This window comes from Triticum urartu, chromosome 2A (genome assembly GCF_056163025.1).
Source record: "Triticum urartu cultivar PI428250 chromosome 2A, HENAU_Tu73, whole genome shotgun sequence".
Lineage (NCBI taxonomy): Eukaryota > Viridiplantae > Streptophyta > Magnoliopsida > Poales > Poaceae > Triticum > Triticum urartu.
Genome location: NC_141874.1, coordinates 17,365,697 through 17,393,625, shown reverse-complemented (window position 1 = coordinate 17,393,625; position 27,929 = coordinate 17,365,697). Strand labels below are relative to the sequence as shown.

General features: G+C 46.0%; 1 protein-coding gene across 2 annotated transcripts; it reads right to left on the bottom strand.

Annotated features, from left to right (window-relative positions):
• Positions 1-13,642: 13,642 nt before the first annotated feature.
• Positions 13,643-26,484, bottom strand: LOC125535132 (syn-copalyl diphosphate synthase-like). Of its 2 annotated transcripts, none has more exons than XM_048698183.2 (14): positions 26,373-26,484; positions 23,106-23,170; positions 22,684-22,993; positions 22,393-22,576; positions 22,064-22,284; positions 21,821-21,941; positions 21,556-21,668; positions 21,223-21,458; positions 20,990-21,105; positions 14,720-14,818; positions 14,454-14,627; positions 14,277-14,361; positions 13,966-14,172; positions 13,643-13,861 (listed from the first exon to the last, which is right to left on the bottom strand). In XM_048698183.2, exons 1-14 carry the CDS (start codon positions 26,482-26,484, stop codon positions 13,643-13,645), a joined length of 2,262 nt encoding a protein of 753 aa, XP_048554140.1. The 2 variants fall into 2 exon arrangements, with proteins under 2 accessions (XP_048554140.1, XP_048554139.1); XM_048698182.2 differs by having other exon boundaries at positions 23,106-23,173; positions 26,376-26,484.
• Positions 26,485-27,929: the final 1,445 nt, after the last annotated feature.

Here is a 27,929-nt window from a genome sequence, read left to right as displayed (position 1 = left end):
TTTTTACATTCACACCCCTAGCCGCGTAAACAAGCTAACTTATTTAAGGAGACGAGGATTTAGATCCAAACCACACCTTCCCCCTTTGCGAGTGTTCATCAGAGCGCATTCGACAAAGATCCATTCCACCATGGCCAGCCGTCGCGACTCCTCCTCCCGCCCTTCCAGCCCTAAGCCTGGATATTGGGAAAGATGCTCCATCCCGCATAGCGAGTTAGTGATGCTCCAGACCAAGGGATTTCTCCCCCTGGCCTATATGATCCTGGTTCGAGACGGTCTTGCCGTCTATAATGGCGGAGAGCAAGCGGAGAGCGCCCTAATCCCTCCAAAGGAGAGCGGGTGTGCCTCGTCCCTTATTTAATAATGGGGCTCAGATTTCCAATCCATCCATTCCTCCGGGGGCTGCTGGAGTTCTACGGCCTCCAGCTACATCATCTCACGCCTGCCTCAGTATTGCATATCGCGGGCTTTGTAGCCCTCTGCGAGCTGTTCTTGGGTGTTGAAGCTCATTTCGGACTGTGGAGGGAGCTATTTTGCCTCGAGCCCCGTTCCAAGAAGGGGTCTATGTATCACGTGGGCGGAGCCGAAGTATGGCACATCGCCGGGACCGGCTATCTATCCGGAACCCCAAAGAAGGCGTCCGTAGACTGGCCCTCGGAATGGTTTTACATAGAAGACATCCCGCTGCCGGATCCTGTCCGGATCGGACTCCCTGAATTCAACAATGCTCCCTTAAAGAAGCGCCTAAGCTGGCGCCCACGGAGCCCTCGGAGGGAAAGTGACAGGGGCGTTGTTTACCTGATGGGCCGGATAAGATTGTTAGCGCATTCCGGACTAACCATGATCGGGGTCATGGCCGCATGCATCATACGAGGGGTGCAGCCGCTACAGTACAGAGGCCACCCCATGTGGGATTCAACGGGGAGGACGACACCACCCGCTAAGGCCGTAAGGGGCCGAATTCGCCTGCAGCTCTAATAAAGACCTTGTCCACTTTGTACAAGGGAGAAGAGGAGGATTTTCTCCGCGTTGACCCAAAGGGTGGATTTTCCATGTACAATCCTCCAAGCTGGGTGAGTGATCACATCTTGCCCATCCGTTTTATATCCCCATTGTTAAGTATTTAATCTTAGTGATTTCGACGCAGGAACTTCGCCAGGCTGTTAAAGAAATAAACAACCCTCCTCCACAACCCGAGGACCCAGGACGGTCCCTCGACCCGGACTCGCAAGAGGATCCGGAGCTTTCGATGGATCTGATTGATGGAGTGTTCCATCAATTGAGCAAGGACAATGCCCTGGTGGCATTACGGCCGATTATCCAGGGCTAATCCCGGCCTCCCAGAAACGGGAGGCCAAACCTGCGGCGACAAGCCAACGAGGGGCCGCAGGGCCCCGTGGGCAGAAAAGAGGTGCAGTCCAGACCGGGGCGTCAGCGCAAAGGTATGGCGCACCCCCTTATCCCAGGTGTCGTACCTTCAGGGCATATTAACACTTGTGCCCTCTTCAGGACAAAGAGACCTCGCCGAACTATATTCGGAGAGACCATCAATCGCGCCTCCACCAGCCAGGCTCCAAAGCCTGGCCCGGAAGCGGGGCCGAACACAAGGCGCGCACCGGACGCTCCTCCGACGGAGGATGTGGATAGGTTGTCTGCCACCAACTCTGAGGTGGAGAGTGCCATGAACCACAGGCGTCGCCGGACAATTCTTCGCGACGCTTGTTTCTCCCAAGAGGCATTAGATGCCTTTAAGTCAGGAGATGCGTACCTCCGTGCCGCTCAAAATGGTCTAACCAGAGCCACGGAGCAATATGTAAAAGACATACGGGTAAGAAAATTTTGGTAATTATATATATATACCAGTAGCCCCCGAGACTTGAAACAGTTAAAATAACTGATTTAAGGATCATTTGTTATGCAGGTTCTTACAGAAAAGAATTCCCTACTGTCCAAGGAGCTGGAAGAGTGCAAAGCCCAACTTGAGGCCGCACTAGCTGCGGCAGGGGAGCCTAAGGAGGCCCCCTCTGGTAATATACACTTCGAAAGATAAGTATTTTGCGAAGCACGGCTTTGGTGCGAATTTGACAAATGAAATTGCAGATGGCGCCGGATTGGATCCGGAAAGGTAACACCTCCTATGCTAGCTAAAGGCTGGTGAGAGGGTGTTGTTGAAGGTGATGGGGGAGAAGAACGATCTCCGAGATGCCAACACCAAGCTGGGTGTCGAGCTGAAAGATGTTCGTGCCCAGCTGTCAGACTCCGTGAAGGAGAATCAGCGGCTTCGGCGCGACATATTTAGTAAGTGCTTGAACGAACCTTTTGAAAGAAAGTTCGGTGGGGAAGTCGACTAACAGAGCAATGTCTGTAGATGTGCTGACAGGCCGTCCTGCAGAGGAGATGCCCGGTTCTACGGGTGACCTTCTTCCCGAGCTCTCGCAACTGCTCGATCGAGTTCGGCAGGCGATGCGAGGCGTCGCCCAGGCCCTGTGGCCATCCTTCTCCATGCCCGAAGGTCTTGGAGAGCTTGTGGAGAAGCTAAAAGGAGCATGGCGGCGCTTCCGATTGTGGAAGATATCAGCCTGCCGTCAAGGCGCTAGGGAGGCCTGGGCCATGGTGAAGACGCGGTACGCAAAGGCTGACCCCAACCACATGGCCGAGGTCGGTCCTATAGGGCCCGATGGGAAGGAGATCCATGTAAGCTTAGTATACGGCCAAGTAGAGTTGGCCGCAAAGTATTCCCAGCAGGACTGTAAATTAGACAGCCTGTTAGATGGTATTGAAGAGGAATACGATCAGTCAAAATGACTATGTAATTTAATTGACATTTATAATGCCTTCTAGCCGGATTGTAGATCATTTATCATGGCCGACCTTTTCGCTTCAGCCTCGGGACCTGATGGTCCGGAGTGTGTCCGAATTCCCATGCGGTTATATAGGAACCGGGGAATGCATGGAGACCAGGCGTAGGGGTCATTAGTGCATAAACAGACAAGTGCCTGACTAGTTATGTTATATTACATGGTTAGTAAGAAACATCTTCCATGGAGAATAGTTCCGTTAGGGGTTCCTTTCCCTGGGAGGCATGCCCTAAGGTGCATGTCCATGCTGCGAAAAGAAACGCAGGAAAAACATCTGGGGGCATATAGATAAAAATAAAAAGATCATCTTTAGTTCACCGACCGAATATTTCCTTAAGAACTCTAGCTTTCGGCTTCACCCAGTCTGAGGTACACGTCCGGCTGACCCAGCAGTAACAATCGCAGAGGTGCTCCCTTTACCACCTAGCCGAACAATCGGGAACGTAGGGGTAAGCACAGGAGCCAGGCAACCCAACTTGGCCAAAACTTAAGTCATATCGATGCATATAATGGTGAATAAAAGGTACGTGCGGAAGTGTGACGCATGTGTTGGGCATGAAGCCCGTATGAATAAGCTTCTGTTGAAAGAAGCCCCCAGGTTTAATGAGCGCGGATGGCGCGTCACTTTATGAGCCTTTAAGGGCTATAAGAGAGAGAGAGAGAGAGAGAGAGAGAGAGAGAGAGAGAGAAGAAGAGAAATGCAAGAAAGAAAATATATAAAAAATGGACAGAGGAAGGAGACGAACATAGAGTCCGACGCTAGGCATAGAATCTTCGGAGACGGGCTGCGTTCCATGGCTTCGGCTCGAGTCGGTTATCCGATGCATCTCGCAGGCGGTACGCTCCACCAGTCAGGACTTGGTCAATTATGAAGGGACCTTCCCACTTGGGCTTGAGTTTGTCCTTTTTCTTGTCTGGTAGTCGTAGAACTAATTCGCCAACGTTGTAATTTTTGGCCCGTACTTCTCTGCTTTGGTATCTTCGAGCCTGCTGTTGATAGAATGCGGAACGGGCTTTTGCCACGTCACGCTCCTCCTCCAATGCGTCTAAGCTGTCCTGCCGATCGAACTCGGCTTCTCTTTCTTCGTACATGCGCACTCGAGGTGAGTCATGAATTATGTCGCAGGGCAAAACTGCCTCTGCGCCGTACACCATAAAGAATGGTGTGTATCCGGTGGTGCGATTTGGCGTGGTCCGCAGCCCCCAGAGTACGGAGTCGAGCTCCTCTACCCAGTGCGTGTTAGATTCCTTGAGGGACCGCACTAATCTGGGTTTAATGCCGCTCATGATAAGACCATTTGCACGTTCGACCTGGCCGTTAGTTTGTGGGTGATAGACGGAAGCATAGTCGAGCTTGCTGCCCATGTTTTTGCACCAGAGTTTTACCTCGTCGGCCGTGAAGTTCGTGCCGTTATCAGTGATGATGCTGTGGGGAATGCCGTATACGACCCCGGATATAAAGTCTATCACCGGTCCGGATTCGGCCGTCTTAACAGGCTTGGCTTCTATCCATTTGGTGAATTTATCCACCATGACCAGTAAGTATTTTTGCTTGTGGGTTCCGCCTTTAAGGGGTCCAACCATGTCAAGCCCCCAGACCGCGAAGGGCCAAGTAATGGGGATAGTTCGGAGGGCGGTGGGTGGCGTATGGCTTTGGTTTGCAAAGAGCTGGCAACCGGTGCATCGTTGGACTAAGTCCTGAGCGTCTGCCCGGGCCGTCGGCCAATAAAAGCCTGTACGGAAGGCCTTGCTTACAAGGGACCGAGCTGCAGCGTGATGACCGCCCAGTCCGGCATGAATTTCAGCCAGGAGGTTCTGCCCCTCCTCTTCGGAGATGCACCTTTGAAGAACTCCGGTAGTGCTTTTCTTATAAAGCTCTCCCTCGTGGACTCTGTAGGCTTTGGATCGCCGCTATGCAGCGTGCCTCATTTTGGTCCTCGGGGAGTTCCTGCCTAGTGAGGTAGGCGAGGAATGGTTCTGTCCACGGGGCGATGACGGCCATTATTACGTGGGCTGAAGGTGTTGTTTCATTGGCAGAGCCTCCGGTTGTGTCAGAATGTTCGGTGTCGGGCAGTGCGGTTGGGTCCGGGGTGTTATTGTTCGGCTCCCCTTCCCATACTACGGATGGCTTGAACAGCCTTTCCAAGAAGATGTTGGGGGGGGGCTACATCACGTTTTGCGCCGATGCGTGCCAGGACATCTGCCGCCTGATTATTTTCCCGAGCTATATGGTGAAATCAAGCCCCTCGAACCGAGCTGACATTTTTAGGACGGCGTTGCGGTAAGCTGCCATTTTTGGATCCTTGGCATGAAGTCTCCATTTATTTGGGATATTGCGAGGTTCGAGTCCCCGCGCACCTCTAGGCGTTGAATGCCCATGGATACTGCCATCTGGAGACCATGTAAAAGGGCCTCATATTCGGCTGCGTTGTTGGAGTCCGTGTACATAATCTGGAGTACGTATTGAACTATGTCTCCTGTGGGGGACGTCAAAACGACGCCAGCCCCCAGTCCGGCCAACATCTTGGAGCCGTCGAAATGCATGATCCAATTTGAATATGTGCCGTACACTTTAGGGAGTTCGGCCTCCGTCCATTCTGCGACGAAGTCGGCCAAGACTTGTGACTTGATGGCTCGCCGTGGCTTATAAGTTATGTCGAATGGGAGGAGCTCAATGGCCCATTTTGCAATCCGGCCCATTACGTCACGGTTGTTTATAATATCGTTAAGTGGTACTTCCGAGGCTACTGTTATTGAACTCTCTTGAAAGTAGTGTCGTAGCTTCCGGGATGCCATGAATACCGCGTACGCGGTCTTTTGATAATGCGGGTATCGTGATCTGCAAGGAGTGAGGACAATGGACACATAATAGACCGGCTTTTGAAGGGGGAATCTGTGTCCGTCCGCTTCTCGTTCGACGACGAGCACTGCGCTTACAACCTGATGTGTTGCTGCAATGTATAATAGCATTGGTTCGCCAATATTTGGCGCGGCCAGGACTGGGTTTGTTGCAAGTATGGCTTTTATCTCCTCGAGTCCGGCCGTGGCTGCATCCGTCCATTCGAAGTGTTCGGTGCGCCGAAGGAGGCGGTAAAGGGGTAGGGCCTTTTCTCCCAAGTGGGAGATAAAGCGACTTAGAGCCGCCACGCATCCGGTTAACTTTTGTATTTGTTTAAGGTCCTTTGGGATATCCAGTTGCGACAGAGCTTGGATCTTGGCTGGATTTGCTTCGATTCCTCTACCGGGTACAATGAAGCCCAAGAGCTTTCCGGCTGGAACGCCGAAAACGCATTTTTTCGGGTTGAGCTTGATGTTGTATGTTCGGAGGTTATCAAATGTGAGCCTCAAGTCGTCTACTAGAGATTCGACATGTCTTGTTTTGACGACCACATCATCTACATATGCCTCCACTGTTTTGCCGATCTGGCTTGCCAGACATGTCTGAATCATGCGTTGATATGTTGCGCCGGCGTTTTTGAGCCCGAAGGGCATTGTGTTGAAGCAGAATGGGCCGTATGGTGTGATAAATGCCGTTGCGGATTGGTCAGATTCTACCATCTTGATTTGATGGTAGCCGGAATATGCGTCGAGGAAACACAACGAATCATGTCCTGCGGTAGCGTCGATAATTTGATCGATGCGGGGGAGGGGGAAGGGATCCTTTGGGCAAGCCTTGTTAAGGTCTTTAAAATCAACGCACTGGCGCCAGGATATGTCCTTCTTTGGTACCATCACCAGGTTTGCTAGCCAGTCCGGATGTTTTATATCTCTGATGAATCCGGCCTCCAATAGCTTTTCTAGCTCCTCTCCCATAGCCTGTCTCTTAGGTTCGGAAAAACGCCGAAGAGCCTGTTTGACAGGTTTGAATCCTGTTTGGATATTTAAGCTGTGCTCGGCCAGCCTGCGTGGGATTCCTGGCATGTCTGAAGGGTGCCAGGCGAAAATGTCCCAGTTTTCTCGTAGGAACTCTCGCAGTGCGGCGTCTACATTAGGGTTTAACTGTGCCCCGATGGAAGCTATTTTATTTGGGTCCGTTGGATGGACTTGGAATTTGACTATTTCGTCCGCCGGTTTAAAGGAGGTGGACTTGGATCTTTTGTCGAGTACCACATCGTCCCTATTCACCGTAGAGCGCAGCGCAGTTAGTTCCTCAGCCGCTAGGGCTTCGGATAGTGCCTCGAGGGCCAGTGCGGCTGTCTTGTTTTCGGCGCGGAGTGCTATGTCCCGATCACTAGCGATAGTGATGATCCCGTTAGGCCCGGGCATTTTGAGCTTCATGTACCCGTAATGGGGTATTGCTTGGAAGATTGTAAACGCTTCCCGCCCTAGCAGAGCGTGATAACCGCTGCTAAACGGAGCCACATGGAACGTGATCTCTTCGGACCTGTAATTATCCGGCGTGCCGAACACCACATCTAGTGTGATTTTTCCTGTACAGCGCGCTTCCCGACTGGGGATTATTCCTCTAAAGGCTGTGCTGCTTCGCTCAATGCGGTTCCAGTCTATTTCCATTTTTCGAAGGGTTTCCTCGTAAATGAGGTTCAATCCGCTGCCACCGTCCATGAGTACCTTGGTAAGACAAAAGCCGTCCACTATTGGGCTGAGGACCAATGCGGCTGGTGCTCGGGCTGTTCGGAATTTAGGTTCATCACGGGCGTTAAAGGTAATAGTCGTGTCAGTCCATGGGTTTATTGTTGCTACTTGGTAGACTTCGGCAAGGCTGCGGAGTGTCCTTTCTCGCATATTATTTGATGCGAAAGTCTCGAAGACTGTTAGTACCGTATGGGTGTCTCTGGGGTGGCTTTCTGGGGCCTCCGGAATTAGGAGGTTTTCGCCAATTTTGGCCACCTGCCGGAGTATCCAACATGCTCTAAGGCTGTGAGTTGGTGTGGCGTCCTCTGTACTGTGAATTTTACAGGGTCCGTTAAGCCATCCTTCCAGTACGGTTCCATGCCCTATAGAGGGTTTTTGCTTTTTGGTATTTGACCTGGGTGTCTGGTTATGTTGCACCCTTTTATTTCGGACTGGGTTTGTATTTAGGGCCGGATTGTCCCAAAATTTTATTTTGGTCTTCCAGGCGCTTTCCATCGCACAATACTTTTGTACAATGGACGCCAAGTCAGCGAAGCGTGTGATATCACGGCGACTTATGGCGTTGAGTATTCCCTTGTCCGTACAATTATTGCAGAAGATTAAGATTGCGTCTTCCTCGCGGCAGTCCCTTAGCCTGTTCTTAACCAGGGGGAATCTAACCCAGTAATGATGTACTGTTTCGTCGGGCTCTTGCTTGATTTTGGATAGATCGCTTATGTTGGGGTGGGTGGGTGGAGTTAAATCCGAAGCCTCACCCCGTCTGAGGCTCAGAGGCCGAGGAATTTCTAAACTCGAAAATTTGGATCCCTGGGTGTTGTCTAATGAATCCAGCCTGTCGCCTGACTCTAAGTTCAGGTCTTGAGTGATATCCTCCCCTCCGCGTGTATCCGGCTTGGAGGGGTCGGGAATTTGGACGTAGCGAGTCCTTAAGATAGACGAAGGGTCGCCGCACTGTCCCTCTACCACGGCAACGTGATGGGTGACTTGGGGAGAGTTGATCTCTCTCAGATCGGTTTTAGGCCCAATCTGTTCGTAATCCGTAGCGACTCCCAGGGCGGCGAAGCGATCCAAGAGCTCGTTTATGGAGGAAAGCTCCATTGGATCTAACTGCTCGGCGAGTTCCGAACTGACATGAAGATTGTTTTCGATGGCTCGAGAGGTCATCGTCGGCGCAGAAGCCGAACAGGCAGTCATAAGAAAACCACCTAGCCGGAGGGTTTGGCCGACAGCCAAAGCTCCCTTAGCAACGGAGCCGTCTTTAAAGACGGGGCGAGGCATCCTTCCTGATGGCGACGACACAGAGGAACTCTCAATGAAAGCACCAATGTCGGTGTCAAAACCGGCGGATCTCGGGTAGGGGGTCCCGAACTGTGCGTCTAGGCCGGATGGTAACAGGAGGCAAGGGACACAAAGTTTTACCCAGGTTCGGGCCCTCTCGATGGAGGTAAAACCCTACGTCCTTCTTAATTAATATTGATGATATGGGTAGTACAAGAGTAGATCTACCACGAGATCAGAGAGGCTAAACCCTAGAAGCTAGCCTATGGTATGATTGTTGATGTGTATGTTGTCCTATGGACTAAAACCCTCCGGTTTATATAGACACCGGAGAGGGTTAGGGTTACATAGAGTCGGTTACAATGGTAGGAGATCTGAACATCCGTATCGCCAAGCTTGCCTTCCACGCCAAGGAAAGTCCCTTCCGGACACGGGACGGAGTCTTCAATCTTGTATCTTCATAGTCCTGGAGTCCGGCTGAAGGTATAGTCCGGCCATCCGGACACCCCCTAATCCAGGACTCCCTCACACGCCAGGCTCCATTCCGTGGAAGGCTGGGTTTCCGGATGCAGGCGGTTACAAATGCCACGAGAGGAGGAAGAAAGTGGAGCAGACCCAACTGCAGGCGCTGCACGCTAGGGTACAAGCGATAGAGGAACGAGAAGCAAATCGCAGCAAACGAACTGCCGAAGCTTCCCCCGAAGCTACCCCGCCATCTCAGTGGAGAAGCAGCGTGGCTTCCACCGAGCTGCTTCAGCCGGAGCATGTCTTGACGGCTCCTGCCAGCTATCCTGTGGATGCTATCATGGAGTCTGAAAATTGCCACCTTGTGACGCAATGGATTAATATGAAGGTCAAGGCGGCTGTTGGCTCTGTTTTTCCTACTGAACCCGGCGCAACTTTTCACTGCCGGCCGATTCCAGAAGGATATGCTAGGGTGATGGTGGATGAAATAACGGAGGGATTTGAGGACCTCCATTTTGACCACCCTACCGGTGAAGGGGAGACTCGGCTGGGTTCTACTCTGAAGACTCCATGCTTATGGCGGAAGGAGCTCATCAACCTTCCGAACTGGACGCCTCCGTCTCCTCCTCCGACGACGACGAGTCAGGGCACTCCGCCTCCTCCTCCAGCGAGTGACGATCAGGGCACTTGGCCGGCTCCTTCTCCGGCGCGTGGCGGCACTCCGCCTCCTTCTCCGCCTACGCCGGCGCGCCTGAGCAGCCAGCCTCCTCCTTCTCTGCCTCGTCAGCAAGGGCGGAAGAGACCCGCCACTGCTCCGGCTGCTCTGGTGCATCGTAGTCATTCTCCTCTGCCTCGTAAGCAAGTAAAGAAGACAGCCGTTCCGTCTGCTCTGCCAGCGTCTAGCAGTACAGCCAGAGGCGGGAGGACATACAGATTCGGTCCTTCTCTGAAGACTCCGGAGAAGTTACCATACGAGATGACCCCGGAGGAGAACGCGAAGATCACGTGAATCTAAGTGAAGGACTGGTTTCAAGGGTTGAAAGCACAGAGACATCCACCTCCGGAGGTGAAGGTAGATCCGGTGAAAGCGAAGCGCACTCTGGCTGCCCTGGCAAAACCACCCAAGTCTCCGCCGAAAGGCAACTATGAGCGCATTATTGGAAAGGCATTTGTCGAAGCGGAGCGGTCGGGAAGTACAGTCAGTGATCAAAGGATGAAAGAACGACGAGCTGGGAAACAAATTGCCTAGCTCGGCGAACAAGGGAATCAATCGTGCCCCCCGCTCAAGGTGCCTAGCGACATCGTCGATCCGAGGATGGTGCCCGGTTATAGCAATCTTGGAGATTACCTGCCTGACGATGTACTTTATGATTTCATGGAGGTGCAGATACACAGATGCGAGTACGGGAAGCCTCTCGTCAAAGATGAAAGATCTCTATCAACGATGATGCGAAGATTGCATGATTGGTACTTGAAAATCTGCAGAGAGTCTGGGGGGAGGAATACTTTGTATGTGAGAGTTAAAAAGGAGCATGACCTCGTTGGAATTGAACTGTTGCCTATTCCATTTGAGGAGTTCTATCAGTTTTTCAATCAATTGGCCCTCGATAAAGCAACTGTTGTCTGTAAGTAGTACTAGTTCTGTCATTAAGTCTCTCTATATAGCTCAGCTCTTTCATTGCATGTATTTATAATTATCCTCACTATATTATGCAGATTGAAGATCGTCGAATTGAAGAAAAGAGAAGTCGATGATATTGGGTTCATTAACACATATCTCATAGATGCAACTGAGGTTAAATTTCATGCCACAGATACCGAGGCCAACTTGCTACGATCGTTGGTAATAAATGAAAACAAAGATATAATACTCTTTCCTTACAACTTCAAGTGAGTGTTACTATCTTGTGCATATTCGGTTTCCCTTATATATTAGTCAAGGTTATAGTAATGTAATTGATGAGTTATGCATGCGTGCGCAGGTACCACTATATTCTCCTAGAGATTAAGCTTGAGGAGGGAGTAGTAACTGTCTTGGACTCTAAACGAAAAAATCCCCAGGAGTATGCGGACATGACTCAAATGCTCGAGAAGTAAGTTAAATCGATCATTATCCACCATATCAACAACTTTGTTCATTTCTGATATCAAGTAATTGTTTTCTTTGTCTGGCAGGGTTTGGAGAAAATTCACCAGAAAAGCTCCGGGACTGCCGAAGAAGCTGGAATTTAGACACCCGAAAGTAAGTACTATAGTAGCATGTTCCGCGCATCTCCTAGTGATTCAAGCGCTAGTTTCATCAATACCATTTGGCATTCTTACTTATCAGTTTGATTGACCTCTATTTCTTGTAAAGTGGTTGTGGCAGGAACAAGGGAATGATTTCTGTGGATACTACGTTTGCGAGTCCATCCGCCACACGACATGTGAGCGGGGCTACTCTAACGAATAATATGAAGTGCGTAAATAACAATATTCACAATTTTATTTTATTACCATCATTTGTGTTGAGTTTCATTCATTCATATATATATGTATTGACCCCCTTCTTCAAATTAGATGTTTCGGATGCGGGATGAACTCCTAGCACCAGATCGCATGCGAGCAATTCAAGAGGAATTGGCGGCATTCTTTCTTGACCACGTGATCACTGAAAACGGAGAATACTATGTGGACCATGCGTCCGTAGTTTAGGAGATTATATTTGTAAGAGATAATTATTGTATATATGTAGCCGGTAGTGTCGGATAGATATACGAGAACTTGTTGTTCGACCAATCTCTCGGAGAAGGAGAGGTGGTCGATATCACTTCTCTCTGTATGCATATATGTTCATGACGATCTTCTGTTTCCTTCGTTTGCTTACTAGCTAGCTAGCGTGTCTAGTCCTCTCTATACGTATGTATAGTACATAGCGTCGACCAAGCACGGACATAATAGAGGACACTTCTCTCTATTAATTAGCTAGCTAACACAATATATGAAATACCTAAATTAACCCCCAAAAACCCTCACCCCCCTTTCAAAAAAAAACCCCAGCCACAGAAATGCTGACGCGTGGATGCCTATTAGTCCTGGTTGGTTCCACCAACCGGGACCAAAGGCCCTCCTGCCTGGGCTCAGTGCACAGGCCACGTGAAGGCCCATCTGTCCCGGTTCTGGTTAGAACCGGGACTAAAGGGTCAGGGTATTAGTAACGACCCTTTAGTCCCGGTTCAAGAACCGGGACAAAAGGCCCTTACGAACTGGGACAATAGGCCCATTTTCTACCAGTGTAAATCCATGGATTTCACCCTAAGCATATCATTTTCTAGACTATATATCAATCAATCCATCCATTATAACAACACAACAAATTTGGTGCAGCCAGCGACAAGAGAGGCCGGCTGGATGCAATGGAGCAAAGCGCGAGAAGAAGGAGAGGCAGGGATCGAACCTTTCGTGGCAATGAGCGGTGAGCTCCGATGGTGGCGACAAGGGGGCGGCCTTATTCGGTAGGGTCCAGCAGCAGCGGCTAGTCTTGGGAGGGAGATGGGTTGAGTGGAGATTGAAAAAGTATGTGCTATGTTTCTACCAAAGTAAAAAAAAAGGCCCAAGTAGTGGCGTCTGACTCAGCCCACACCACAAATATTCAGGCCTGAAAACGAGAAACAAATATTGGTAACCAAAAACGAGAAACAAGTATCAAAAATAGACCAATAGCGTGTCCATTTAGCCCACGCCACAACTAGATACGTGACCAGTGGCGTGTGGAGTTTTTGGTACACCACTAATAATGTTTGCGACTGGGTAGGCTGTTGGGCCCACGCGACTAGACGTGATGGAGCCATCAAGCGCAAACGGACCTGGCACTTGTTTGCCGGGTGCCATACCAGACGATCTCGGCATATATCACATAAACCGAGCGTTTTTTTTTTGCCGAGCACACTTTACCAGGAACTTGGCTACTGCCGGCGTGTGTTGTGTCCTACTGTCAGCCGAGAGCCACACTCGGCTTACATTGTCTTTTACCGTCATCCCGTGTTCCGGTACTCGGCAAACAACAAAGAATTCGGTAATGATGATTTTTCCAGTAGTGGTAATGCCATAGTGGCGACGTACGTTTTCTTTCCCACACCATTAGTATTTCGAAAAGATAATGATGACGTGAATTGAAAGTGTCGCACCATCAATTAAGATGTGTGTAAACATTTGTGCACTAGCTAGTGCCAGTTATGTTCTTTGCATTTTCCCGCGTTAGGTTACCGGGGCATGTACATGTATATATTTATAGCAGCCAACTCCTATACAACTTAGCCACTTAGGCATGTATCATGTCGTTCGGAACCTTGTTTCCATTCTATCTAAGTATTCACGTGCAGTCCTTGCAGGTTCTTAGACATGTAACATGACGGAACCCAGCACAAAACGTGCTTAATAATTGCAACAAGGACTGAAGAGGGTTCTTCCTAAATCACATCCTGAAATATGACCTTTGCGATGTGGCTATCAACTGTTTCAGGTGAGCAATGAGCCGAGTAATAGAAGCTTTTCACCACGTTGAGAAATGTCTGTCTGGTCTCTCTGTTGATGCCATGGCAACCCTGATGAACAAGCCAAGATAGTTCTTGCATCTCCAAATCCACTTGCCGGTGTAAGCCCTCTGTGTTCTCCATACTTGCCCCATTCTGTTTTCCCCCCATTGAACATTTTTTGGTTATAGTTTGACAGATCACATACAACTCAAACGGAGGTACATGGATATATGAATGCAATGCATGTACACACGCACCTGAGCAAGACCTATTGTGGCAAGCTTGTGGCAGATGGAAGAGGTGAGCTGCTCCAGCTGGGAATAATCCCAACGGTTCAGTGTTTGCTCGGCTGAAACAACCCTTCCTGAGACGATCTCGATGGTGCGAACGAACAATATAGCTGTATCTCCATCAATGGATCCATGGCTATCCTTTGCAGTCCATGCCATGAGCCACTGTTTCCACTGTAGTTACCAAAGAAAATAGAGGTTTGGCCGGTTCATATCTGGTAAAAGTTCAATATCATATCAACAACTATATCTAAGTGGAATGGTTTGTTCAATTTTACAGCTTCACGAAGACCGCCAGAAACATCGTCAAATGAAACAAGGTTGATTAGCTCTTCAAGATTCTCTGTTGAATAGCATGGACCCCTGCAATGAATTGCACACATATTTTGCATCGATCATCACTAAAAGAAGATTCCGAAGAGGGAAAACTTTTATGCTGCAAGCTGCATACACACCCAATGTGTCGGAAGTGAGTTGTAACCGCCTCAGCAAGCACGGCCACGCGAGCCCATACTAGACGCTCTGCTGCTCGGCTAGGTTCAAAGATATTTGCTGAAGCTAAGAAGTAAGCCATGAGCGCGCTCTTACGAGTCCCACCATACCTCTGCAGATGGTTCCTGAAATACCACCTGTGCATCCTCTCAAGTAAGAATATAGCAATCTTTACTAGCTTATTGATTGCACTTGGAATAGAGAGGTAGCAAAAATTTATGTGACGTACTTTCTGAGGCCATTCCACTCAAGTCGGGAGAGTCTTTGATATTCTCTGAAATCAGCTTTTGCCATTTTAAGGTACATGTCGTTGCTCACAAGATTCATTCTGAAATGGTATAGGTCAGAACTAAGGGTGTGATAACTATTTGGCTACCAGAAATCTCTATTTTTTAATTAAGGGTGCTTTATTGACTTAAATTGATGCATCAAGCGATACAAAACCAATGAACGGACACACATCCGTCATCTGCATCACTAGGAACAGTAATTTTTTCTAGAAGTAGCAAGGAAGAATAGGTCTAGTGTCACGTGTAAGATGAATACTACCTAGGATGGTTACTAACTGTGGATCCTCATTAGCGAACCGAGAGTAACTCATACGGTTAGGTTCCTTTTGGTGGAACCAACCTACCAGGGCTCAAATTCTAAACTTGGCATTGCTGGCAACATATTTCTAGATTTATTTCAGGCCTTTCAATGATGTGCGTCCAGTGAAGGAGATGTTCCTGTCGACTATGACGACTTCATCAATCTCAAAATGGTATACCGACTCAGTCTCTCGGAGGTGCTCATCACGACCGGGCCCATGGTATGCAACCTGGGCAATCGGCACAGAGCCCCAGTTTCCACAGGCCCCTAATTTTTACCGCTTAGTTTAGGTCATGAGAGTGGTTTTTCTGCACCCACCTTCGGTGCACCCACGCAAGAAAACATAGCAAAACATTTCAAAAAAATTCTAAAACTTTGTGAGAATGATCATCAACAAATGTTATGGGTGCTTGCAAAGTTTGGGAGTAAAATAACATTCAAGGAGCTCTGTACAAAAAAGACAAAATCACTAAAAATTAGTCAAAATGTAAGTGCACTGTTTGAGCAGACTTTGTAATTTTGTCTTTTTTGTACAGAGCTCCTCGAATGTTATTTGACCACCAAATTTTGCAAGCTCCCATAATATTTGTTGATAACCATTTCCCCAAAGTTTTGAATTTTTTTAAATATTTTGATATGTTTTCTTATGTGGGTGCACCGAAGGTGGGTGCAGCCACTACTTTTCCTTAGGTCATCCAGAAAATAGGCCCATTTATCCAGCGGAGAGCAGGCCGACGGATGATCTCTCCATACCTGGTCCGTCCGATCGATCCACTCAGATGCTTCTCCTGACTCGATCCTGGTTCCCTCTTTCTCTCTTCCCACCGGATTGAGGGCCGCCACGCAGCCCACCGTCGTTGAGATGGAGCTCCGGCAATGCCATGTCGTCCTCCGCCCTCTGCTCGCCAGAAGACTACTCCCCGCTGTGAAGATTACTCCCTGTTGCCGAACCATGGTGCCGCAATGCCGCCCATAGCTCACGGGCGAAATTGGGAACTGGGGCTATAGCCCCAGGCGTGGCCCAACTAGTACCTATAGCCTTATTAAATTTTGTTCAGAATTTTAACCTTTTAAAGGCCCAGCCCCAGGCATGTATACCCATCCGCAGGCTTCAGCCCATAGATCTCTATGTTTCTCAGCCTACTAAGACTACCCACAGTGGGAGTAACATAGGTAGTAACATCATACATATCTAGATAAAATAGATAATGTGGCAAGCAATAAATGAAGAAAGAGATGCATGTGGTAACATAGCTAGTTACTACTAGGTATGAGTAACATCAGACACATCAACGCAAGATGAGTCTATAACCTAATAAATGAAGTGTTGCATGTTATAACACATATGTTACTCCCTACTATAGAAGTAGTAACATACAGTAGTAACATGGGCAATGTTACTACTCTATGTTACTACCCATTGTGGCTAGTCTAAGCTCTTCAACTGTTTCTCAAAAGAAAAAGCTCTCCACCTGCACGGCTGCACCTAAGACTGAAAACCAATCGGTAAAAGCAAATGAATCGCTGAGCGATTCGGTCAGCTCGGCTGATCGGCAAAAATCTCACCCAATCGAAAAAAAGCCTTCGCTCATGGCTGCGCCGCTTGCCCTCGTCTCCTACGGACAGAATCTGCGCCAAGCCCTCGCTCATGGCTGCGTCGTCTAATTTTTGTCCCAGTTCAGATCTGCTTTGCCATCTACTGCTCTATTCCCAGCCTTACACTACCAAACCGGCTGGACAGGTAATTTCTGTCGCGTGTGATCTAATTTTCTTCCTTATTTTTTATGTATCAGTATAAATCAATTATTTAATAATGTCAAACTGTGTAACGCCACTCAATTATATTATCAACGGGGATTATAAACCAAAGATCAAGTGGACTTGAGCAATTACATCTTTTCTCAAGCAACGTCCAACCAGTCTACATCTAAGCATTGACGATATAAAGATTATACTATGCTATCACAAAATGAGGAAATGCAAGGGGCTACTACGTGTCTACGTCATGCCTTCGTGATAATGGTATATTATATTCTTATTTGGCAAAATTTTGTATTAAGAATTTGACTTAGTAAGTGTCTTGATTCCAAATACTCAGTTTTATATTTACTACTTTACGTCTTCATTAATTTGGTACCTACATTTGCAATGATGCATCCTTGTAAATCGTTTATATGTTTTATCAAATTTGCTCTTATAGCATTAGAATACATGTTTCATGCTTATAGCATTGAATTTGTATGTGTGGTATTTGACGTTATTTATAGCAACTTAGTTTTAGCCCTAGGCTTTCGGAAATCCTGGTTCCACCTCTGCCCTAGCTCCAACGACCCCGCCGCTAGGGCCCCTTCTCCATGGACCGGGCAGGTTAGCAATCGTGTATGCAGCATGCGTACAGTGTCATTTCTCTACAGTCGCTCTGACTCCGTACCTTGCACTGGTTTATTCCTCTGAGCTGCAAATTGCTTGTTGGTATGTCTAGCTGTTGGTACTTTTAATTTTTGTTCTTTTTATCTTTTGTATATGCATCAACTGGTCTAGACGTCATTTAGTATTTCAAGATATAAATCAGTCTAGAAAATATTTCTGATTTCCAAAAGCATAGAAACAACAAAAAATGTAGGATTTAACTCAATCTTTCCTTTTTGCCTACAGATTATTATAATTCTATTATTATTTTGGATTGGAAGGCCCCTTTTTAAAGTTTAGCACAGGGCCTCAAATTTTACCGGCCCGGCCCTGGCGCTCATAGAGATAGGATGTGCGTGCGTGTATTTATATGGGATGAGTGTACGCGCGTATATATGAACGTCTGCGTCTATACTATATATGAGCGTCTACGTCTATAGTGTGTTAAAAAAAGCCCGGTGAATCCTCATTCCTCAATTAGTATATGACGAGCTGTCTAGTCCACAAGATGCATGTTCATGAGACAATTATTTTCGATGCAGCATGACTTGGCTAAAGCCATCAATATGAAGCGAATTCTAGAGTGTTTGACCAGCCCTGTCGGTTAAATAACTTCCATAAGAATGCCTTCGAGTAAGTGGATGTATAAGCTACTAAGCGAGGATGCCATAAAATATTGCTAGGCCATGCGCAAGTGGACGTCTCACCCACGTCGCCCCTGCGCGCCCACGAGGAAGAATTCTAAATCAACGCCGCCAACCCTCCCCTCGTCTCCCTTATGTGCATTGGCTTGCATGCATCGCAATAGTGTGTCAACAGGCGTAGTGGTGGGTGGTTCTCGCGGGCACGGCTCTGGGACGGCGGGATGGCTCCGGCCAGATCCGGTGGACGGCGGCCTCTCATGGCAAGGGTAGTGGGCGACGTGTGTCGGCATTGACGGGCCGTGGGTGGTGGCAGTGGATCCATGGCAGGCACCCCCGAATCTTCTTCCAGCTAGCGACGACACCTTGGGTTGGGTCGGGTTGGACCAATGTTTTAAATAGCGGGCTATGACATATAGCGGCGACCCTTAAAAACAGCTATAACTGGGTTATAGCGGGCTATAGCGAGGCTATAGCGGCAAATTGTACAAGAAATCATTTAGCGGCAACATGCTCAAACAGATATAGCGGAGCTATAGCGTGGCTATAGCCGGCTATTTAAAACTATGGGTTGGACAAACCTGGGTTATGTGCCTGGATTTATCTAGCCCGATGCGGTCCTTCCTCCTGCGTTGGTGGGCTTCTCTGACGTGTGCCTATGCCCTGGTTGGCGGGACGGATCTGCCGTTGCGGATGCTGCAGCGACGTCTGCAGGCGCCACTAACTTCTTTTGAGGGCATTGTGAAGGTGGTGGTCCTATGGAGCTCTGAGGGAAGCCTCAAGTTTGGTTTGCCAGACCAGACAATGGTGGCCTGTGGCGTTGTTTATCTCCTTAGTCACACTGTTTTGGAGCTTCGGACGCTGGGAGCTTGGAGGCGTGGTAGTGTTAGACCACCACGTGGACTCGGATGGAAGGTGCGTCTGCTTCGGGGGAAACCCTTGATCTCGGTCTTCCGAATCGAGCAATGGAGGTGTCTGGAGCCGCTCACCCTCATGGGGGCATCGTTCTTGAAGCAAGTGCTGGCTAAAGGGGTCTGGAGGGCGGGGCAATGTTTGGCGTCGTTGTGACGTCGACGTTAGTTGAGCCTGTCAAGGTCAATGCGTTGATCCGCGGAAGATGGCGGAGGCAAATTCTAGAACGTGCAGGTGCGCTGCGCTCTTAGGGTTTGCTAAACCGGTTGGTGCTCTCGGCTCACTGTGGGCGGTTTTGCAAGGCCACCAAATTAGATGGTATGTGTTGGTGTGATGTCAAGGCACATCATCAAGTTTTAGATGTAGCCATAGAGGTTGCCAGGAAGGTGGCTTTGCGTTAGATCCATGTATTTGTTTCGTCTGACACTATTGAATAATATAATGATAAATATGAAAAAAAAACCTTGGATGTAGTTTGGGAGTCTCTCTTTTAGCATTTGGAGCAAAATACTTAGGATTATGAAAGCCAAACTAATACTCCCACCTTTGCAAGGGCCTTATAAATTTGAAGGCTACTTTTGTTTGATTTGTATCTTTTAGTGTGGTGCATGACGGATCAATTAGAATCCGATAAAATGGGTAGATCGAACATAGCTCTCTTAGGGCCTGTTCGGCAACGCTCCAGCTCTCAGCTTCGTTAACTCCACGCATGAAGCTGAGCCGAACGCTCTAACTCCAGGAAGCTGGAATCAAGAAGCTGGTGACCCGTTTTAGTGCAAAAAGGAAGGAGTTGAGGAAGCTGCCCTTTTCCAGATCCGTAGAAACCAAGAAGTTGGAGTTGAGGCTAATTACGATGGATTGCCACCGCCAAGTGAGTTTCACGTACCGGTTTGATTTTCTTTCCCAAACTCTCTCTCTCTCACCCTCTCTCTCTCTCATGTTGCCCATTTGCTTTGGGCCCCAACTAGGCCGCAGCCCCGTGCCTAATCCTGCCAAATGGGCTGGCAGCGTTGTGCCTAACGACAGAAGCCGAAGTTGCGTTCCGAACTGTTGAAATATATTGCCCACCTCCCTTCATCAGTTCGGACTTTTGGATGAGTTGGCTGGAGCATGAATTCAATACGAACGCTTTCCAAATCGCCAACTGAAGTGAGAAGCGGTACAAGAAGCTGAATCTAGAAAGTTTTGGGGAAGCTGGGCAGTTTCAGAACAGACCCTTAAGCTGCTTGTAGTGATGATACATTATTATCATGCATATGTTACTAGTATATGATACTATCTCCGTGGTGCATAGTATCATATGTTAGTATTTTGACGACCTCATTTATTGTCATGCATATAAATAGTAGCACATCATTTATTATGATATGATACTCGACCCTTTCTTTTATCATTTAGCTCTATGCCACCTCAGCAAAATTGCCTAGTAGACATACATGAACGGGTCCATGTAGTATTTCACATATTTTTGGATCATGTGTGGGTGTGTGTGTGAGAGGCGGGACGGGATGGGGGGGGGGGGGGTGTTAAATCTCTAAGGTATTTTTATTTTGGTCGGGACAACAACACTGTTTTTGTCTATCTGACTATGTAAAAATGATGTCGTTTTTGACTGAGGTTATGGAGATGCTACTATCGTGTACCAATTGGCTGCGGTTATGCACATCATTACATAACATGCATCACAGTGACCCGATTGAGGTTAGCGTAAAGAAGCTACTACCACGGAGTTTATATCCTGGTTTGGATGGCGTGCAAGTGATAGGCCGTTGAGTGTTTAGAGTGGTCTTGTTCAGCATGTTAATCTTAGTTGGTCCATATGTTTCTATCATTCCTTCTTTTGGCCAGATCAAAGTCCGATCTCTTTGTAATAAACAATGTAATAAGGTTTGTCTTATGATGCAGAGTATGGTGGTGATAAAAGTTTCATTATTAATTATTTTTACCTGTAGAGGACCTTAGCAATCCAGACATCTGTGTTGCCTCCGTACTGATCCAGATACATCCTTGTTTCAATTCGTGGCAAACTTGCTTTCCAGGGGAAGTTCAGTGTGTACTCGACCTGATTTTACAGGAGGAATGGCTCATTACTCTGTTGTGAACTAAGGACATTAGAATAGTATCCCGACTGACGCATACTTATATATATAATTAACTGGAATTTGTTGGAACATACTACCTCGCCCGGCAGGTCCTTGGTAATGATCCACTTGTCGTGCAGTTTGTTGGAGGCTTGTCTCTCTTGGAGGAATGCACGGCAATAGCGCCCGGCCCGTGCTAGGACATCGTCGTCACCGGGGAACATGAACTGCGAAGCACGGTAAGTGTTGTACATCGGGGTGACAGATGCGTGGTTGGTCTCCATGGGGAAACAGAAGAAGTTGCCATCCTTGGTCTCAAAGTGCTTAAACACGGCTGCATTGTAGATCGATGCGCGTTAGTCTATCAAACTCGATCCAGCATAGCATATATAGTAGCCATGCATGCCAAAGCGCTACTACTTATTAGTTACATGGAGTAACGTCGTAGCCATGCTGACGGAGGAGACGGAAACCCATGGACGTGTCATCAATATCAACGACTGGGCAGTACGCGTTATGAGCCAGTCCCTTCTGAGTCCAGCGCCTGTTCAAAGTGTATACATTCCTCTGAATCTGGTCTACTAGTCTTAAAGAAAAAACACTACTCTGGTACTACTCCATTTAAAAATATATAATTAACATTTAGACTTTTAGGGCATATTGTATTTCCAATTAAATTAAAGTAGTTTATGTTACCTGTAAATAAACTCTAAGCACCGCTGAATTTCACTTGTGAAGTGCCTTGATATCCCAAGACGCATGAGCCGGTCGACCACCCATAACTGCTCAAAAGTATCCATAGAGTGGCTACATGGCACTGAGAAAACAAGTAATTTACGTGAATGGCGATGTTTGTATTGACGAACATACAAGGGGCTGTCCTACCTAAGAGTGCATTCATGTTGGTTGTACAAGAACTATAAGTGGTAGCGATTTTACCTCCGCCCTTGAACTTTTTGACAAGCCTATCTAGAAACGCTAGGCATTCCTTGTCCCCGGTGTAACTAAGGGCAGCAGCTGTGGCAGCAGGCGAGGAATGGAAGGAGCCGTCTGGACAGCGCAACCTGAGTAGCTTTTCCCAGTCCAATGGTAAGTCTACCATTCCCTCCACGCTGAAAAGTAGGGTCGTTGGTACGGCGTGTAGCACATCCAGAGGTATCCTACAATTTGAGAGCCGGATTAATTATTGCTTAACTAATTATACATAGACTATTGAGTTCAATGTACAAATCCAGATTTATCACATGCATGCAGCTAGGTATACATACTTAGAGAGCTTCAGATTCCTCTTGGCATATATCTCTTTCAAAACAGGGTGATTGTAAGGGATGTCCAAGTCCAGGTCCTTTGCCTTCTCTAGGAGTGTTGGGAAGTTAATCTCGAAGCCGCATGGCATCCAGTCTTGTTCCTCTTCTAGCAACCTGCTCATATTTTCTTTGATAAATAACACACCTACACCAGAAAAGGTCCACTCTACATTAGATACATGATCCTTCCTTGGAAGTAAAAAAAGGTATATCGTTGAATAAAATAAAGAATGAAGCAATCAATCAATTTACCTCTGTCGCACAAGTTGTCATTGTCAATGTTCCAAGACTTCACAGCCACCACACATGCGAGGGTGCTGATCATCCGATCTTGGACCATAAAGAAAGCGGGATCACCCCACGAACCATCTGGTAGTTGATTTTGAACAATCCAGTCGATGCACGAGGGGAATTGCGGTCGATCGCCTCCGTCAAGGTTCTTGACAAGAGCAACCAACGCCGTATCATAGGCTGAAACATTTATTGACGTCTCATCATCACCCAATGACCCTAGTGTGGTTCTAATGGCATCGATCATCTGTTCCATCTCGCTCGGTTCATCCTTTAGGAAGATTTTGATTTTTTGTCAGGGTTTAATATGTATGTTTGCCAGCTCATGTGCAATAGTTATTGTTCTGCTCAATATGAGTTAATTCATATGCATATATGCTCACCTTGTGTCTTCTCCATTCACGCAATTCTGCCTCCAGATATGATGGGGATTTGCTACTTAGCATGAGTACTAAATGCCAGGCATGAGAAGTGGAAAAGAACATGTAAGTCATATGAAATTTATACCCTGTTAACATTTTGAACTCATTTATGAGAACCTGGCAGATAACTTTTAGATTCCAGTTTCTACTCACACCTTCAATCAATATAATGAACTAAGAGATTTAATACTCCAAAAATGCAATACCCAGGGCATGGATTAATGGATTTTCCCTGTGTCTAGAGCAGGACATTCCTCAAAATGTATAGATGGATGAAAGGACAACAAATGACTCATATCATGTTTAAATGGCTCTAGAACAGTGCCAACAGACTTAAACAAAAAATATTTTTCTGGCTACATCTTCATGACAGGGTTCATAAAAAAACTACCAAAAAGGCAAACATTCTATTATTATGATTGTATTTTTAGCACTAATTAAAAGCTTCGAGGAAACTTCAATACATCTGTACTGGGACTGCATCTTTGCTCAAGCATGTTGGTATGAGATTGTAGAGAATAAAAAGAGGGGTATATCAACCTATGATAAAATCATTTTTACCTCTTTAGAATTTCCACGGACATAATCAATTTAGGCTGCTGGAATATTTAGAATCTAAGGAACAGAAAAATCTTTTTAAAATGAAGTGCCCAGTGTTAACACCTGGAAATTTCTCCTGAAGCAAAATCTAATACTTTTGGGGCATCTAGTGAAGCACAAGTACACTGCACTTCTTCAGAATTGGATTGCAACACATCTATCATGTTGTTGACACAACGTCTTTTTATCAGTTAGTTATTATGTTTCCCAAAACAGTCATTGGATAGGCTTTATTTATTTATTTTTCCTTTCTGTCTGTACATATGTAATTTACTTTATATTAATAGGAAAATACATAGGGCTTAGAAGAAAGTTGAACTCATGCACATTATCACTATTATATGCTGTATGAAAAATATTCCAGCCAACTAAAACATCTAGATCAACATCAATGGAAATGTTAGGTGGACAGGAGAAAAGATTCATAGAAGAATCTATGTATGATGTCATAGCATGTAAACAATGTGGGCTGCTCTGGATTGAGTTCCCTACTTGCCAATTACCCATTGGTGTATGTGTTTCTTTTGCATTAAGTTTAATCACGTCCATATAATTTGAACCCACAACATGATTAATGGATCGGGTTTCTACTTGCCAATTACCTTTTGTTTTAAAATCACTGTTCAAAAAATCTTCCGATTCAGCAATTTATCATCCGATTTATCACTACTCGGGGGGTGCCCGATAAGATTATGCCTTATCATCATCATTTATCGTTTGAGCCGATTTATCACTATGACATGTGATTTATCGGAAATCTACCGATAAATCATCCCTATTCCTAGCACTGTGTGTGCAAGAACTATGTTTATTTGTGTTTTTCGGACATTGTTTATGTAATATGTGTTGTTGTCCAATTTTGTTTGTCATTGTACAAGGATTCAAAGGAAAGTAATCAAGGTAAGGATTATGTCCAATATTGTTTCTGTGTACAATATATTATATTTTAGTGCTGGGAACCTGGGATTTGCCAAAAATGGTCTATTATTAGTCGACCGATAATATCGATTAATCGTCTGATTTCCAGTTAATCTCTAATCGCGGCCAACCGAAATGCTAACGATAAGCGATATCCTCAACATTGGTTTTAATAATGTACTAATATTATTTGTGAAGTGAAACTAATACCATTTTGTGATTACTATGTTCTCTGGGCAGACTGAATCCCTAACATTACCATTCTTTCCAGAATAGGAAGTTCGTGAAAGAGTGTTCTTATTTTTTGTTGAAAATATCAACCTTAACCACACAACCTGGGCTGGGACTACCCCCATCCCTAGAGGAGCGTACGGTTTTGTAGCTCCTATTCCAACATGAACACAAACAAAATCGTCGAATATCGTTATTGGATTCCCGAAAGGGGTAATTGAAGAATTAGAAAGAGCTAGAATTATATATTAAAAGTCTCGAGGTGCTACCAGAGAAGAGGGAAATAGGGTAGAAAATCTCGCAAAAATCAGGAAGATCCTATTGGTGTTTTTATAAATTGGAAAACGACAACCATTTTGTGTTGCTATAGCCATTTGCCATGAAACCTAGTGAAAAACGACTATAATCCTTTAGTGGTCCAGAACAACAATTTAATGATTAGCACTGCAAGTCAGTCCAATTCCTGTTTTAATACTATACTTAGTCAAGTGCTTTTGTTGAGTTTTTGAGTTCTCATGTTCTTTATTAGACCTACAATACCTCATACATGTGCAACATGATTCTGATGAGCTTTAGTCAAGTCAGGAGTAATCAACAAATTTTGTTCTCCATGATCATTTATGTTTGATGGTAGCCTATACTTATAGTGTTGTTCGTTGTTTATTCATCGAATCAGAAGGAAAGAGGCTTCCAAAGTAGCTTTTTGTAGGTGAATAATTCCAAAGTTATAAATAGGGGGCTATGACAAATAGCGACAGAAGCATTAGCGCACTAAATTGGAGCTATAGTGCGGCTAGATTTTGCTGTAGCATGCTAAATGGTGCTAAACGGCTTAGCATGACGCTCCTCCAAACGCTAGAGCACCGAGATACCGCGCTATTTAGAACTTTGAACCTCAAACATTCTAAGGTTAGGATTACCAATATCATGGTAAAGAAACAACAAAACATCATTGTTCAAGCAAAATTTCGCAGTTACTTATTCGTTGGCACAGAACGTGTTTTGCATTAACAAATTTGGATATTAAACTTATTAAAGGAAATAAAAAATGTGATGTGCTTTGTTACTCACATGCGAATAAGCTAATTGTTTTTACTAATGACAGAATTTATGTTTGGCCTCAGAATTATATATGTCACGTACAATATGTTTCCATTCTTACAATTAAATAAAGAAATTATATTGTTGTTTGAGTTTTAAACACATCATGTTAAAATATAAAAAAGACACATATATGCTTCCTAATTTCTATATTATGGAAAGTCTCCCTAGACATCAGGCTCACTGGATGACAATAAATAATTTATATAAAATATATATGCAGCACAGAGGAGCCCGCCCATTTGCGCAAGCCGCTGTACTAGTTCAAACATTTTTTTTATGAGAACGTGAGCCAGAAATAATAATGTTATTTCAGGAGTACTCAGGTTTTTTGACAACCATGCATGCATTCAGGTGTGGATATTGATAGATCATGATTACCACATTGTTGACGCTGAGAGTGTAAGTGCAGGGAGAGTCGTCGCCATGGCTCGGCTGTTGTCTGGTCGAGCACTGGAGCATGCCGGACTGCAGCGGTGAAAGTCAGCATCTCTCTCTCTCTCTCTCTCTCTCTCTGTGTGTGTGTGTTAACCAATTGGTTTTTGGCTCAGTGATGAGCTGCTGCATGCTGCTATGGTCAAGTCTTTATGAAAGAAGGGTGAGGGACGGGTTCTTTTGGCAGTATCTACGGCATATTAAGGCTGAGGGAAAAGGGCATCAACGTTCAAGCACACGACAAAAGGGAGATAATTACGGATCGTCCTTGTTAATTCACAAGTATTAGAAGAGGCAGCGCGTCCGACGACGGATGTTGCGCTTGGCGGGTCTGACTGGTATTAGAGTTGCCATCACCATAATGGGCAACTTATCCTGTTTGTTGTTCAATTGAAGGAAGAGGATCAAACTTTGTTGTTCACAAAATGTATCATCACCACTATGGCATATTAGGGCTGAGGAGAAAGAGGATCAAAGTTCAAGTATACGACAAAAGGGAGATAATTACATATCTTCCTTGTTAATTGACAAGTAGTAGAAGGAGTAGGCAGTAGCGAGTCCGACGGGTGTTAGAGTTGCCATCGCCGTTGGGCAACTTGTTCTATTTGTTGTTCAATTGAAGTAGGTGGTCAGTCGCATGTTTCTTTGGCACACATGACATGGGTCGCTAAGTATACATCAAACCATACATTAATTCCACCTGCCGGACAAAACGAACCCTAGGTATCTGTTTGTTGTCCAATTGATAGAGGTGGGTGGTTACTTGCATGCGTGTCTAATTAGCTGGACATGCGTGGCTGACAGAGGCCCAAGCATATTAATTCCAACTGCCGGACAAATTGAAACGTAAGCATAACAACTTGATTCTTTCTTTAAGAAAAAGTTCTAACATCTTGTTATAATTGTTGCTCAATCGAAGCGGGTGGTTAGTCGCATGTCTCTCTGGCCAACTAGAAAAAGGACCCAACATAGTATACTAATTTCAGCTGCCGGCCAAGTTAATTAGCAACTTCTATTGTTGTTCGACTGAAGTGGGTGGTTAGTCGCATGTGTCTTTTTTAGGGGTATAAAAGAGAGCGTTTGCATATGATAAGCAGTATTAGACTTTTTCAGTTACCTAACTAATGTTCGGTCATCTGGCACATTGTTTATAGAGAAAACGTCTCCGTAGATCTATCATTAGACGCCAGTTCATGTGCGGTCAGATCTCTCTCTCTCTCTCTCTCTCTCTCTTCGTAATTTAATTTACATTTGTCATTGTAAATGTTAAAGCAAAGTGTACAAAAGCACAAAAAAATCAAAATGAAATGAGCTAAAATCGTCACTTCAAAGTGTTATGTGGATATTTGCATGATGTTACCGGAGATAGTCCACTTGGTGAACATATATGTTCTTTCTCTTATGTGTATTTTTCTCAGATTTTTTATCAAGATATTATACCAATAGTAGAACTCCTTACCAAATTTCTAGTAATTTTGGGCAATATTTAAATATCATTTC

What these genes read in the sequence shown, in the direction of transcription:
- LOC125535132 (XM_048698183.2), bottom strand. Translation starts at nt 26,484, where the DNA reads ATGCTGACTTTCACCGCTGCAGTCCGGCATGCTCCAGTGCTCGACCAG. An exon ending in TGACAACTTGTGCGACAGAG is followed by an intron (nt 22,577 to 22,683) that starts GTAAATTGATTG and finishes TTTCTGGTGTAG; the next exon opens with GTGTGTTATTTATCAAAGAA. An exon ending in CCACAATAGGTCTTGCTCAG is followed by an intron (nt 13,862 to 13,965) that starts GTGCGTGTGTAC and finishes GGGGGAAAACAG; the next exon opens with AATGGGGCAAGTATGGAGAA.